We start from the raw sequence: 12,434 nt of genomic DNA on the forward strand, positions 1-12,434 counted from the left end.
ACAAAACCATTTTATCACCCACACAGATACTACCCACCTGCATCTTGCGTGAGGCCAACTAGGCCGTCTCAGAGAGCACATCCTCGACAGCCCAAGACTTCCAGGCCTCAGCCACCACCGCAAACAAGCCAAGCCTCTGGATTTTGAAACCTATCCAGAGAACAGCTGCCGCTCCACAAATCCAGAACCAGATTTGCCGGTAGGAGGTCAAATTCACCATTTCATAACCAACTGGCTCAAAGTTACCACAGACCAATGGGTGATATCCATCTTAACCCAGGAATATCATCTAAACTTCCTCATGGTACCCCCGGACTCACCACCCAGTCCCCTGTGGATGCAGAAAGATCACACAAGTCTTCTAGAGTCAGAATTGTCCACCCTTCTGGGCGCCAGGCACGTGGAACCTGTGCCCCAGGCACAGCAGGTCAGTGGGTGGTTACCAAAATAAAGCAGGGCTTACAGGAATGGAGGGGTGGGAGGATTAATGCAATTTAAAATGAATATTTTGCCCGGATAATCTAATCTTTTCCAACATGTTCCCTATTTTCTTGCGCATGGCTTCTTCACCTCTCTAAACAGTGGCTTACTGGATTCTTTGTAGGAGGGGAAGGTGGTGGGGGTTGGTTTTCGCAGCTTGTGTAGACCCAAGGAGTGGGGCGGCATGGCGCTCCCAGACCTGCAGGCATACTTTTGGGCAGCTCACCTTTCTGGCATATTTACGTGGTTATACAGGGATCACACTGCGCCATGGAGGGCACAGATCTCATGGCCCTGCTCTCTCCGGCCTCCCATGACGTCAAGGGGTAGAAGAGCTCGTTGCAATTGTCCCCTCCTAGCTTGCACTGTTAAGACGTGGCAGGCGCCATGCAAGGGGTTACATATCACTGGGCAGGGGCCCTTTGCTTTTTCTCCTCGCTGGAAAAATCCCGCTCACGGTCCCCTCTTTTAGTCTAGCGGCTAAACAATGGTGGGAGGCTGATTTATGGGGTTTGGGCAGCCTTTACAAAGGGGATTGATGCTTATCTTTTTCCGATCTCCAAGATGATGGACGAGAAATAGCCTAGTGGTTAGAGCAGTGGACTATGAACCAGGAGACCAGGGTTCAAGCCCTGCTGTCACTCCTTGTGACCTTGGGCAAGTCACTTTACCCTCCATTGCCTCAGGTACAAAACTTAGATTGTAAGCCCTCTGGGGATAGGGAAATACCTCCAGTACCGGAATGTAAACCGGTGTGATATCTCAGATCAAATGTCAGTATATAAAAAAATAATAAATTAATTAATTTGAAATTCCCAATTCTACCCAACCCTTTCACGATTGGCTAAAACAGAAGTTAACTAGGAGGGAGTGTGGGGGTTGATGATGGTCTTTGCCTATGGCCCCTAGAAGTGGCTTTGCTCAGGGTTTTGCTAGGAGGAAAACTTGCTCGATTCTGTACCAGGCAATTTGTCAGACAGATATGGATAAGCAACCAGTCCTGAAGGTGCAGAGGCAGTGGGAAACAGATCTGCAGCTCCGCATCAGCCTGAAGGAGTGGAAGGGGATCTGGCGCAGAGCACATCAATCCTCTCGAGGAGGGCCTGACATCAAAGTAGGAAGTGATGGCGTCCGTGCCTCCGCGCGGTGGCCTGAGGAACACAGCGATGCAGGCAGGCCCGTGCGGCGAGCAGACCCGGGGAGGGCAGAAGCGTAGACCAAGCAGTGAGTACTCGCGGTCGCAGCCGCCTGCGACCGACAGGCATACACCTTATTTGCACAATTATTTTATAAACCTCACACGCAAGTAATGGAATACAAATAAATTTGCTCCTTTGAAAACCCGCGAATGCTATGCAATGTTAACCTGCGCATATTTACACCTTTGTAGGCAGATTCTGACCTGGTGAGGGGTCTGGGTAAACTGGGAGGAGTGGAGGCTGAAGAACCAGGGGAGGTCTAGAGGTAGCCTGGGCAAACTGGTGGACTAATTAGTTTAACTGGTAATTTCCTTCACATAGGCATGCTATAAAATGTGATAATTCACACATAAAAGCCACAAGTGAAGGAAAATAAACGAGTTAGATTTCCTCCTGTAAATGGTTAAAATTAGGGGCACAAACACGCGTGCATAGCACATGCCCAGCACTTATCTGGATAATATTTTACTTATGCTAGTTATCCGGCTCTCTTACTTGTCCGCTTATGTAATGCTTTTCTTTTACTTATCCGGCTATCTTACATTCAACCCGATACAGTAAAGCACGGCAGGGCTAGCACGCCATTTTATGCGAATTAGACGCACGTTTTTGACAGCATCATGAAAAGAGCAAAAAACAGAATAAATGAACAGAGAACAGTACCGGCCACATGGCTACTAGAAACAGACACTGGCACGTGCAGATATTGGCCACAAGAAAGAAGAGGAGCACATGGTCAGCTTCAAGAAAAGAGCAAAAAACAGCCTGTAGTGCCCGGAAAAGTAGCAAGCAAAAGCCAGAAGAATGCTGGGCTGCATAGAGAGAGGAATATCGAGTAAGAAAAGGGAAGTGATTATCCCCTTGTACAGGTCCTTGGTGAGACCTCACCTGGAGTACTGTGTTCAGTTCTGGAGACCGAATCTCCAAAGGGACAGAGACAAGATGGAGGCGGTCCAGAGAAGAGTGAGCAAAATGGTGTGGAGTCAATATCGGAAGACTTATGAGGAGGGGCTGAAGGATCTGACTGTGTATTCCCTGGAGGAAAGGTGCAGGGGTGATATGATAGACCTTTCAGGTACCTGAAAGGTTTTAATGATGACAATTCTCAAACCTTTTCTATTGAAAACAAACAATAGAACTAGCAGTCAATAATTAAAACTCCAGGGAGGAAGACTCAGAACCAACATCAGGAAATATTTCTTTACAGAGAGGGTGGTGGATGCCTGGAATGCCCTTCTGGAGGATGGAGATGAAGACAAGGGTGCATGGGAGTAACCTGCATGGAGCAGGAGTTACTACCCTTAACATAAGAACACGCCATACTGGGTCAGACCAAGGGTCCATCAAGCCCAGCATCCTGTTTCCAACAGTGGCCAATCCAGGCCATAAGAACCTGGCAATTACCCAAAAACTAAGTCTATTCCATGTAACCATTGCTAATGGCAGTGGCTATTCTCTAAGTGAACTTAATAGCAGGTAATGGACTTCTCCTCCAAGAACTTATCCAATCCTTTTTTAAACACAGCTACACTAACTGCACTAACCACATCCTCTGGCAACAAATTCCAGAGTTTAATTGTGCGTTGAGTAAAAAAGAACTTTCTCCGATTAGTTTTAAATGTGCCCCATGCTAACTTCATGGAGTGTCCCCTAGTCTTTCTACTATCCGAAAGAGTAAATAACTGATTCACATCTACCCGTTCTAGACCTCTCATGATTTTAAACACCTCTATCATATCCCCCCTCAGCCGGTGTAACCTGCATGGAGCGGCAGTTATTACCCTTAACAGAAACATGGGAGTAACCTGCACGGTGCGGCAGTTACTACCTTTAACAGAAACATGGGGGTAACCTGCACGGAGCGGCAGTTACTACCCTTAACAGAAACATGGGGGTAACTTGCACGGAGCGGCAGTTACTACCCTTAACAGAAACATGGGGGTAACCTGCACGGAGCAGCAGTTACTGCCCTTAACAGAAACATGGGAGTAACCTGCACGGAGCGGCAGTTACTACCCTTAACAGAAACATGGGGGTAAGCTGCACGGAGCGGCAGTTACTACCCTTAACAGAAACATGGGGGTAAACCTGCACGGAGCGGCAGTTACTATCCTTAACAGAAACATGGGGGTAACCTGCATGGGAGTGGTAGTTACTGCCCTTAACAGAAACATGGGGGTAACCTGCACGGAGCGGCAGTTACTGCCCTTAACAGAAACATGGGGGTACCTGCACGGAGCGGCAGTTACTGCCCTTAACAGAAACATGGGGGTAACCTGCACGGAGCGGCAGTTACTGCCCTTAACAGAAACATGGGGGTAACCTGCACGGAGCGGCAGTTACTATCCTTAACAGAAACATGGGGGTAACCTGCACGGAGCGGCAGTTACTGCCCTTAACAGAAACATGGGGGTAACCTGCACGGAGCGGCAGTTACTATCCTTAACAGAAACATGGGGGTAACCTGCACGGAGCGGCAGTTACTGCCCTTAACAGAAACATGGGGGTAACCTGCACGGAGCTGCAGTTACTGCCCTTAACAGAAACATGGGGGTAACCTGCACGGAGAGGTAGTTACTGCCCTTAACAGAAACATGGGGGTAACTTGCACGGAGCGGCAGTTACTGCCCTTTACAGAAACATGGGGGTAACCTGCACGGAGAGGTAGTTACTGCCCTTAACAGAAACATGGGGGTAACCTGCACGGAGAGGTAGTTACTGCCCTTAACAGAAACATGGGGGTAACCTGCACGGAGAGGTAGTTACTGCCCTTAACAGAAACATGGGGGTAACCTGCACGGAGCGGCAGTTACTACCCTTAACAGAAACATGGGGGTAACCTGCAGGGAGCGGCAGTTACTACCCTTAACAGAAACATGGGGGTAACCTGCACGGAGAGGTAGTTACTGCCCTTAACAGAAACATGGGGGTAACCTGCACGGAGCGGCAGTTACTACCCTTAACAGAAACATGGGGGTAACCTGCACGGAGAGGTAGTTACTACCCTTAACAGAAACATGGGGGTAACCTGCACGGAGCGGCAGTTACTACCCTTAACAGAAACATGGGGGTAACCTGCACGGAGCGGCAGTTACTACCCTTAACAGAAACATGGGGTAACCTGCACGGAGCGGCAGTTACTACCCTTAACAGAAACATGGGGGTAACCTGCACGGAGAGGCAGTTACTGCCCTTAACAGAAACATGGGGGTAACCTGCACGGAGCGGCAGTTACTACCCTTAACCGAAACATGGGGGTAACCTGCACGAAGCGGCAGTTACTGCCCTTAACAGAAACATGGGGGTAACCTGCACGGAGCGGCAGTTACTTCCCTTAACAGAAACATGGGGGTAACCTGCACGGAGCAGCAGTTACTATCATAAGCAAATTGCTGGGCAGATTAGATGGAGCATTTCTTCTTTTTCTGCCACTATTACTATGTTTTGCATCCTCTCATTGGCTTTACGAGGGTTTGGCCTCCGGAACAGGACTCAAAGTGGGGTCTCCCTGATGACTTATTCCAAGGGTACGATCACCTCTCTTCTAGCTTTCCCTGCTCCTTCCTCTCACTCCTAGATCTCTCTCCTGTTCAGCTGCCGAAGGTTTGCGCGGCAGTGCCGTGATTTTTCACTCAGCTTCTAAGCCCTTGTCATTCTTCCAGTTATTCGAGTCTCTTTTCCTCCTCGCCTTGTTAGGAGCGCATTTTCCCCTCAGGGTCCCCTCTGCACTGTGGCTAGTAAGGACTTTGAAACGATCCGGTCCCAGCTTTGAGCCCCGGCTGTGTTGGGGTGCGCCTGCGGGCACAACGGAGGAGGACTGTGCTGGCTTCTCCTCCCGAGCTCTCTGAACGTCTCTCTTTATCAGAGCTGCTGTTAATCATCTTTCCAATATATTCAGTCTTCAGAGGCCAAAAATAGTTTTGTTTGGATGAGTCAACCCCAAAATGTTCAGCTGAAAGATAATCTGCTTACTGCAGCGTTGCAGCGCAAGGTTGCGTGTTTTCTGCAAGCTGCGAAGAATTTAGCAGTAGGATTTGTTGTCGGATACTGTGGTCCATCGCCGGTTTCTCCATTCTTCCGGGAGTGAGTAATAGTGCATGGACTTTGCTGTTAGCATCTGCTGGCTGCTTCTAGGGTGGCCACTGTGGATGCTGGGGCTCGAGGGAGTTTCACAGAGTAGTGATCCAGCGGGCTCCGATGTCACCAGCGCAGGCCTCCTCCTTCTGATAAAGGGTCCCCCCATACCCGGGACGGAGAGGCTCCGCGGGGGCCGTCAGAATCTGGGCTGGGATCCCGAGAGCTGTCACGCGGTCTCCCTTTGCCTTTGTGTGTCGGTCAGGAGTGAATTTGTTTATTTCATTTATTCATTTGTACATGCAGGCGTTTGGAGGGGGGGGGGGGACCATCACAACGGGTTAGATAATTCCCGATTGATCACAGAATTGTAGTAAAACATCAGTGCGATGCCGCCTGAAAGCTGCAGCGTGTGCAAGGCCCGAGCCGAGCGAGGCCTGGTTCTCGGTCGCCCCTCGGCCCCTCCGCCGTCTTATTCTGTCAGAGGCGGCCGCAGGACACTGGCAGTGCCGCTGGGGAGCTTGGGCTCTGCTTTGTTTTGATACCGGACGGTGCTCTCCACCCTCCCCTGCTTTTATTGAAACAGCTGGCAAGGCTGCGGGAAAGCCAGCGGTGAATCACGTCCAGGCAAGCCCGAGGGGGTGACCTGCGTGGGGAGAGGAGGCGGCTGATGAGCTCTGCCGGGAAACACCGGGCCTCCTCCAGCAATTACAACCCTGCAACAATAAGAGCTGGACAGCACTCTCCCTACCCTGAACTCTGACTGGGACCCCTAGGTAAGGGGAGGTATGTATTTACATCTCGTTAATGCTCAAAATGGTGCCTGACACATCATTAAGTCCTCGATCTGGAGGCCAACGTGGATGAAACAGCAACAGCGTAAAACCAAATTCAAAGCCTCTAATAACTTTAACCAAGGGACATCAATATCCATAAAGAAGCTTGGGCAGGCAAAACTGAACTCTCGGGAAGTCCAGAATAGATGGGGAAGATGGATCAAAAATCAGGAAATTTAAGTCCTGCTCTGTCTCTGACTCTCTGTGTGACTCTGGGTGAGTCCCTTTATCTCCCTGTCCTTCACTTCTAATCCCAGCCCTGTCCCTGACTCTGTATGATCCTGGGTGAGTCCCTTTATCCCCCTGTGTCTCAGTTCTAATCTCAGCTCTGTCACTGACTCTCTGTGTGACTCTGGGTGAGTCCCTTTATCACCCTGTCCTTCACTTCTAATCCCAGCCCTGTCCCTGACTCTGTATGATCCTGGGTGAGTCCCTTTATCCCCCTGTGTCTCAGTTCTAATCCCAGCTCTGACCCAGAATCTGTGTGTGTCTCTGGGTGAGTCCCTTTATCACCCTGTCCGTCACTTCTAATCCCAGCCCTGTCCCTGACTCTCTGTGTGACTCTGGGTGAGTCACTTTATCTCCCTGTGCCTCAGTTCTAATCCCGGCTCTGTCCCTGACTCTTTGTGTGATCCTGGGTGAGTCCCTTTATCACCCTGTCCGTCACTTCTAATCCCAGCCCTGTCCCTGACTCTCTGTGTGACTCTGGGTGAGTCACTTTATCTCCCTGTGCCTCAGTTCTAATCCCGGCTCTGTCCCTGACTCTTTGTGTGATCCTGGGTGAGTCCCTTTATCACCCTGTCCTTCACTTCTAATCCCAGCTCTGTCCCTGACTCTCTGTGTGACTCTGGGTGAGTCAATTTATCACCCTGTCCTTCACTTCTAATCCCAGCTCTGTCCCTGACCCTCTGTCTGACCCTGGGTGAGTCCCTTTATCACCCTGTCCTTCACTTCTAATCCCAGCTCTGTCCCTGACCCTCTGTCTGACCCTGGGTGAGTCCCTTTATCTCCCTGTGCCTCAGTTCTAATCCCAGCTCTGTCCCTGACTCTCTGTGTGACTCTGGGTGAGTCCATTTATCACCCTGTCCTTCCCTTTTAATCCCAGCTCTGTCCCTGACTCTCTGTGTGATCCTGGGTGAGTCACTTTATCTCTCTGTATCTCAGTTCTAATCCCAGCTCTGTCCCTGACCCTCTGTCTGACCCTGGGTGAGTCCCTTTATCTCCCTGTGCCTCAGTTCTAATCCGAGCTCTGACCCTGACTCTCTGTGTGACTCTGCGTGAGTCCCTTTATCACCCTGTCCTTCGCTTCTAATCCCAGCTCTGTCCCTGACTCTCTTTGTGAATCTGGATGAGTCCCTTTATCACCTTCGCTTCTAATCCCAGCTCTGTCACTGACTCTCTGGGTGAGTCCCTTTATCACCCTGTCCTTCGCTTCTAATCCCAGCTCTGTCCCTGACACTCTGTGTGATCCTGGGTGAGTTCCTTTATCTCCCTGTGCCTCATCTCTAATCCCAGCTCTGTCACTGACTCTCTGTGTGATCCTGGGTGAGTCCCCTTATCTCCCTGTGCCTCAGTTCTAATCTCAGCTATGCCACTGACTCTCCTAGTGACCCGGCGTGAGTCCCTTTATTTCCCTGTCTCAGTTCTAATCCCAGCTCTGTCACTGACTCTGTGTGATCCTGGGTGAGTCCCTTTATCTCCCTGTGTTTCAGTTCTAATCCCAGCTCTGTCACTGACTCTGTGTGATCCTGGGTGAGTCCCTTTATTTCCCTGTGTCTCAGTTCTAATCCCAGCTCTGTCACTGACTCTGTATGATCCTGGGTGAGTCCCTTTATCTCCCTGTGTTTCAGTTCTAATCCCAGCTCTGTCACTGACTCTGTGTGATCCTGGGTGAGTCCCTTTATCTCCCTGTGTTTCAGTTCTAATCCCAGCTCTGTCCTGCAGCAGTTTCCAAGCCTCTGTCCCAGGCTCTCTATCCTGCGGCAGTTACCGAGCCTCCGTCCTGGGCTCTCTATCCTGCGGCAGTTTCCAAGCCTCCGTCCCAGGCTGCCTATCCTGCAGCAGTTTCCAAGCCTCCGTCCCGGGCTCTCTATCCTGCGGCAGTTTCCAAGCCTCCGTCCCAGGCTCTCTATCCTGCGGCAGTTTCCAAGCCTCCGTCCCAGGCTCTCTATCCTGCGACAGTTTCCAAGCCTCCGTCCCGGGCTCTCTATCCTGCGGCAGTTTCCAAGCCTCCGTCCCAGGCTCTCTATCCTGCGGCAGTTTCCAAGCCTCCGTCCCGGGCTCTCTATCCTGCGGCAGTTTCCAAGCCTCCGTCCCAGGCTCTCTATCCTGCGGCAGTTTCCAAGCCTCCGTCCCGGGCTCTCTATCCTGCGACAGTTTCCAAGCCTCCGTCCCGGGCTCTCTATCCTGCGGCAGTTTCCAAGCCTCCGTCCCAGGCTCTCTATCCTGCGACAGTTTCCAAGCCTCCGTCCCGGGCTCTCTATCCTGCGGCAGTTTCCAAGCCTCCGTCCCGGGCTCTCTATCCTGCGGCAGTTTCCAAGCCTCCGTCCCGGGCTCTCTATCCTGCGGCAGTTTCCAAGCCTCCGTCCCGGGCTCTCTATCCTGCGGCAGTTTCCAAGCCTCCGTCCCGGCTCTCTATCCTGCGGCAGTTACCAAGCCTCCGTCCCAGGCTCTCTATCCTGCGGCAGTTACCAAGCCTCCGTCCCGGGCTCTCTATCCTGCGGCAGTTACCAAGCCTCCGTCCCGGGCTCTCTATCCTGCGGCAGTTTCCAAGCCTCCGTCCCGGGCTCTCTATCCTGCGGCAGTTTCCAAGCCTCCGTCCCGGGCTCTCTATCCTGCGGCAGTTACCAAGCCTCCGTCCCGGGCTCTCTATCCTGCGGCAGTTTCCAAGCCTCCGTCCCGGGCTCTCTATCCTGCGGCAGTTTCCAAGCCTCCGTCCCGGGCTCTCTATCCTGCGGCAGTTTCCAAGCCTCCGTCCCGGGCTCTCTATCCTGCGGCGGTTACCGAGCCTCCGTCCCGGGCTCTCTATCCTGCGGCGGTTACCGAGCCTCCGTCCCGGGCTCTCTATCCTGCGGCGGTTACCGAGCCTCCGTCCCGGGCTCTCTATCCTGCGGCGGTCACCGAGCCTCCGTCCCGGGATCTCTATCCTGCGGCGGTCACCGAGCCTCCGTCCCGGGATCTCTATCCTGCGGCGGTCACCGCAGCCTCCGTCCCGGGCTCTCTATCCTGCGGCGGTCACCGAGCCTCCGTCCCGGGCTCTCTATCCTGCGGCGGTTACCAAGCCTCCGTCCCAGGCTCTCTATCCTGCGGCGGTTACCAAGCCTCCATCCCAGGCTCTCTATCCTGCGGCGGTTACCGAGCCTCCGTCCCGGGATCTCTATCCTGCGGCAGTTTCCGAGCCTCCGTCCCAGGCTCTCTATCCTGCGGCGGTTACCAAGCCTCCGTCCCAGGCTCTCTATCCTGCGGCAGTTTCCAAGCCTCCGTCCCAGGCTCTCTATCCTGCGGCGGTCACCAAGCCTCCGTCCCGGGCTCTCTATCCTGCGGCGGTTACCAAGCCTCCGTCCCGGGCTCTCTATCCTGCGGCGGTCACCAAGCCTCCGTCCCGGGCTCTCTATCCTGCGGCGGTCACCAAGCCTCCGTCCCAGGCTCTCTATCCTGCGGCGGTTACCAAGCCTCCGTCCCGGGCTCTCTATCCTGCGGCAGTTACCAAGCCTCCGTCCCGGGCTCTCTATCCTGCGGCGGTCACCAAGCCTCCGTCCCAGGCTCTCTATCCTGCGGCGGTTACCAAGCCTCCGTCCCGGGCTCTCTATCCTGCGGCAGTTTCCAAGCCTCCGTCCCGGGCTCTCTATCCTGCGGCGGTCACCAAGCCTCCGTCCCAGGCTCTCTATCCTGCGGCAGTTACCAAGCCTCCGTCCCGGGCTCTCTATCCTGCGGCGGTCACCAAGCCTCCGTCCCGGGATCTCTATCCTGCGGCAGTTTCCAAGCCTCCGTCCCGGGCTCTCTATCCTGCGGCAGTTTCCAAGCCTCCGTCCCGGGCTCTCTATCCTGCGGCGGTCACCAAGCCTCCGTCCCGGGATCTCTATCCTGCGGCAGTTACCAAGCCTCCGTCCCGGGCTCTCTATCCTGCGGCAGTTTCCAAGCCTCCGTCCCGGGCTCTCTATCCTGCGGCAGTTTCCAAGCCTCCGTCCCGGGCTCTCTATCCTGCGGCAGTTTCCAAGCCTCCGTCCCGGGCTCTCTATCCTGCGGCAGTTACCAAGCCTCCGTCCCGGGCTCTCTATCCTGCGGCGGTTACCAAGCCTCCGTCCCGGGCTCTCTATCCTGCGGCGGTTACCAAGCCTCCGTCCCGGGCTCTCTATCCTGCGGCGGTCACCAAGCCTCCGTCCCGGGCTCTCTATCCTGCGGCGGTCACCAAGCCTCTGTCCCAGGATCTCTATCCTGCGGCGGTTACCAAGCCTCCGTCCCGGGCTCTCTATCCTGCGGCGGTCACCAAGCCTCCGTCCCGGGCTCTCTATCCTGCGGCGGTCACCAAGCCTCCGTCCCGGGATCTCTATCCTGCGGCGGTCACCAAGCCTCCGTCCCAGGCTTAAACCATGAGCTCACAAATCAACACGCTGCATTATTCTTTTGAGTACTCGCTATTAAATTCAAATCCAGAGCTCTGGTATACATTAGGAAGATTAACATACTAACACATGCTCACTGTCATGGCTGGAATGGCTGATTTGGGGATGCCCCCAGTCAGGGGGAAGCAGGAGTCAGAAGCAGGCAAGTCAGGTGTGCAGTCTTCTGCAGGGTCAGGAGTAGGCAGGAATGCCTGATCAGCCACCTTCCATTCAGGTTGAGCCCTCCAATGCTGGTGATTAACAGGTGGTCTGGAGGGTGGTACACAGGGTCAGGAACAAGGAGTGCATCGGCAAGACAGGGCAGACAAGGAAAGAACAAAGTCAGGGAAAGACTGAAACAGTATACAGGGAAACGGATATATGCAAACAAGATAGGCCACTGGGAAGCGGGGACAAGACACAGGAGGGCCACTGGGAGACCCAGAGGAAACAGGAGGACCACTGTAAGACTCATAGAGAGCAGGAAGGCCATTAGAAGACCTGGACAACATAAGAACATAAGAACATGCCATACTGGGTCAGACCAAGGGTCCATCAAGCTCAGCATCCTGTTTCCAACATTGGCCAATGCAGGCAATAAGAACCTGGCAAGTACCCAAAAACTAAGTCTATCCCATGCTACTGTTTCTTATAATAGCAGTGGCTATTCCCTAAGTCATCTTAATTAATAGCAAGTAATGGACTTCTCCTCCAAGAACTTATCCTATCCTTTTTTAAACACAGCTATACTAACTGCACTAACCACATCCTCTGGCAACAAATTCCAGAGTTTAATTGTGCATTGAGTAAAAAAGAACTTTCTCCGATTAGTTTTAAATGTGCCCCATGCTAACTTCATGGAGTGCCCCCTAGTCTTTCTACTATCCGAAAGAGTAAATAACCGATTCACATCTACCCGTTCTAGACCTCTCATGATTTTAAACATCTCTATCATATCCCCCCTCAGTCGTCTCTTCTCCAAGCTGAAAAGTCCTAACCTCTTTAGTCTTTCCTCGTAGGGGAGTTGTTCCATTCCCTTTATCATTTTGGTTGCCCCTCTCTGTACCTTCTCCATCGCAACTATATCTTTTTTGAGATGCGGCGACCAGAATTGTACACAGTATTCAAGGTGCGGTCTCACCATGGAGCGATACAGAGGCATTATGACATTTTCCGTTTTATTCACTATTCCCTTTCTAATAATTCCCAAAATTCTGTTTGCTTTTTTGACTGCCACAACACAC

At 52.8% G+C, this 12,434-nt stretch overlaps 1 protein-coding gene across 1 annotated transcript; it reads left to right on the forward strand.

Annotated features, from left to right (window-relative positions):
- Nucleotides 1–301: 301 nt before the first annotated feature.
- Nucleotides 302–11,175, forward strand: LOC115081459 (adhesive plaque matrix protein-like). The gene is made up of 2 exons (XM_029585933.1): nt 302–427; nt 8,521–11,175. Exons 1-2 carry the CDS (start codon nt 302–304, stop codon nt 11,173–11,175), a joined length of 2,781 nt encoding a protein of 926 aa, XP_029441793.1.
- Nucleotides 11,176–12,434: the final 1,259 nt, after the last annotated feature.

The sequence above is a fragment of the Rhinatrema bivittatum genome, chromosome 1 (genome assembly GCF_901001135.1).
Source record: "Rhinatrema bivittatum chromosome 1, aRhiBiv1.1, whole genome shotgun sequence".
NCBI classification, from domain to species: domain Eukaryota; kingdom Metazoa; phylum Chordata; class Amphibia; order Gymnophiona; family Rhinatrematidae; genus Rhinatrema; species Rhinatrema bivittatum.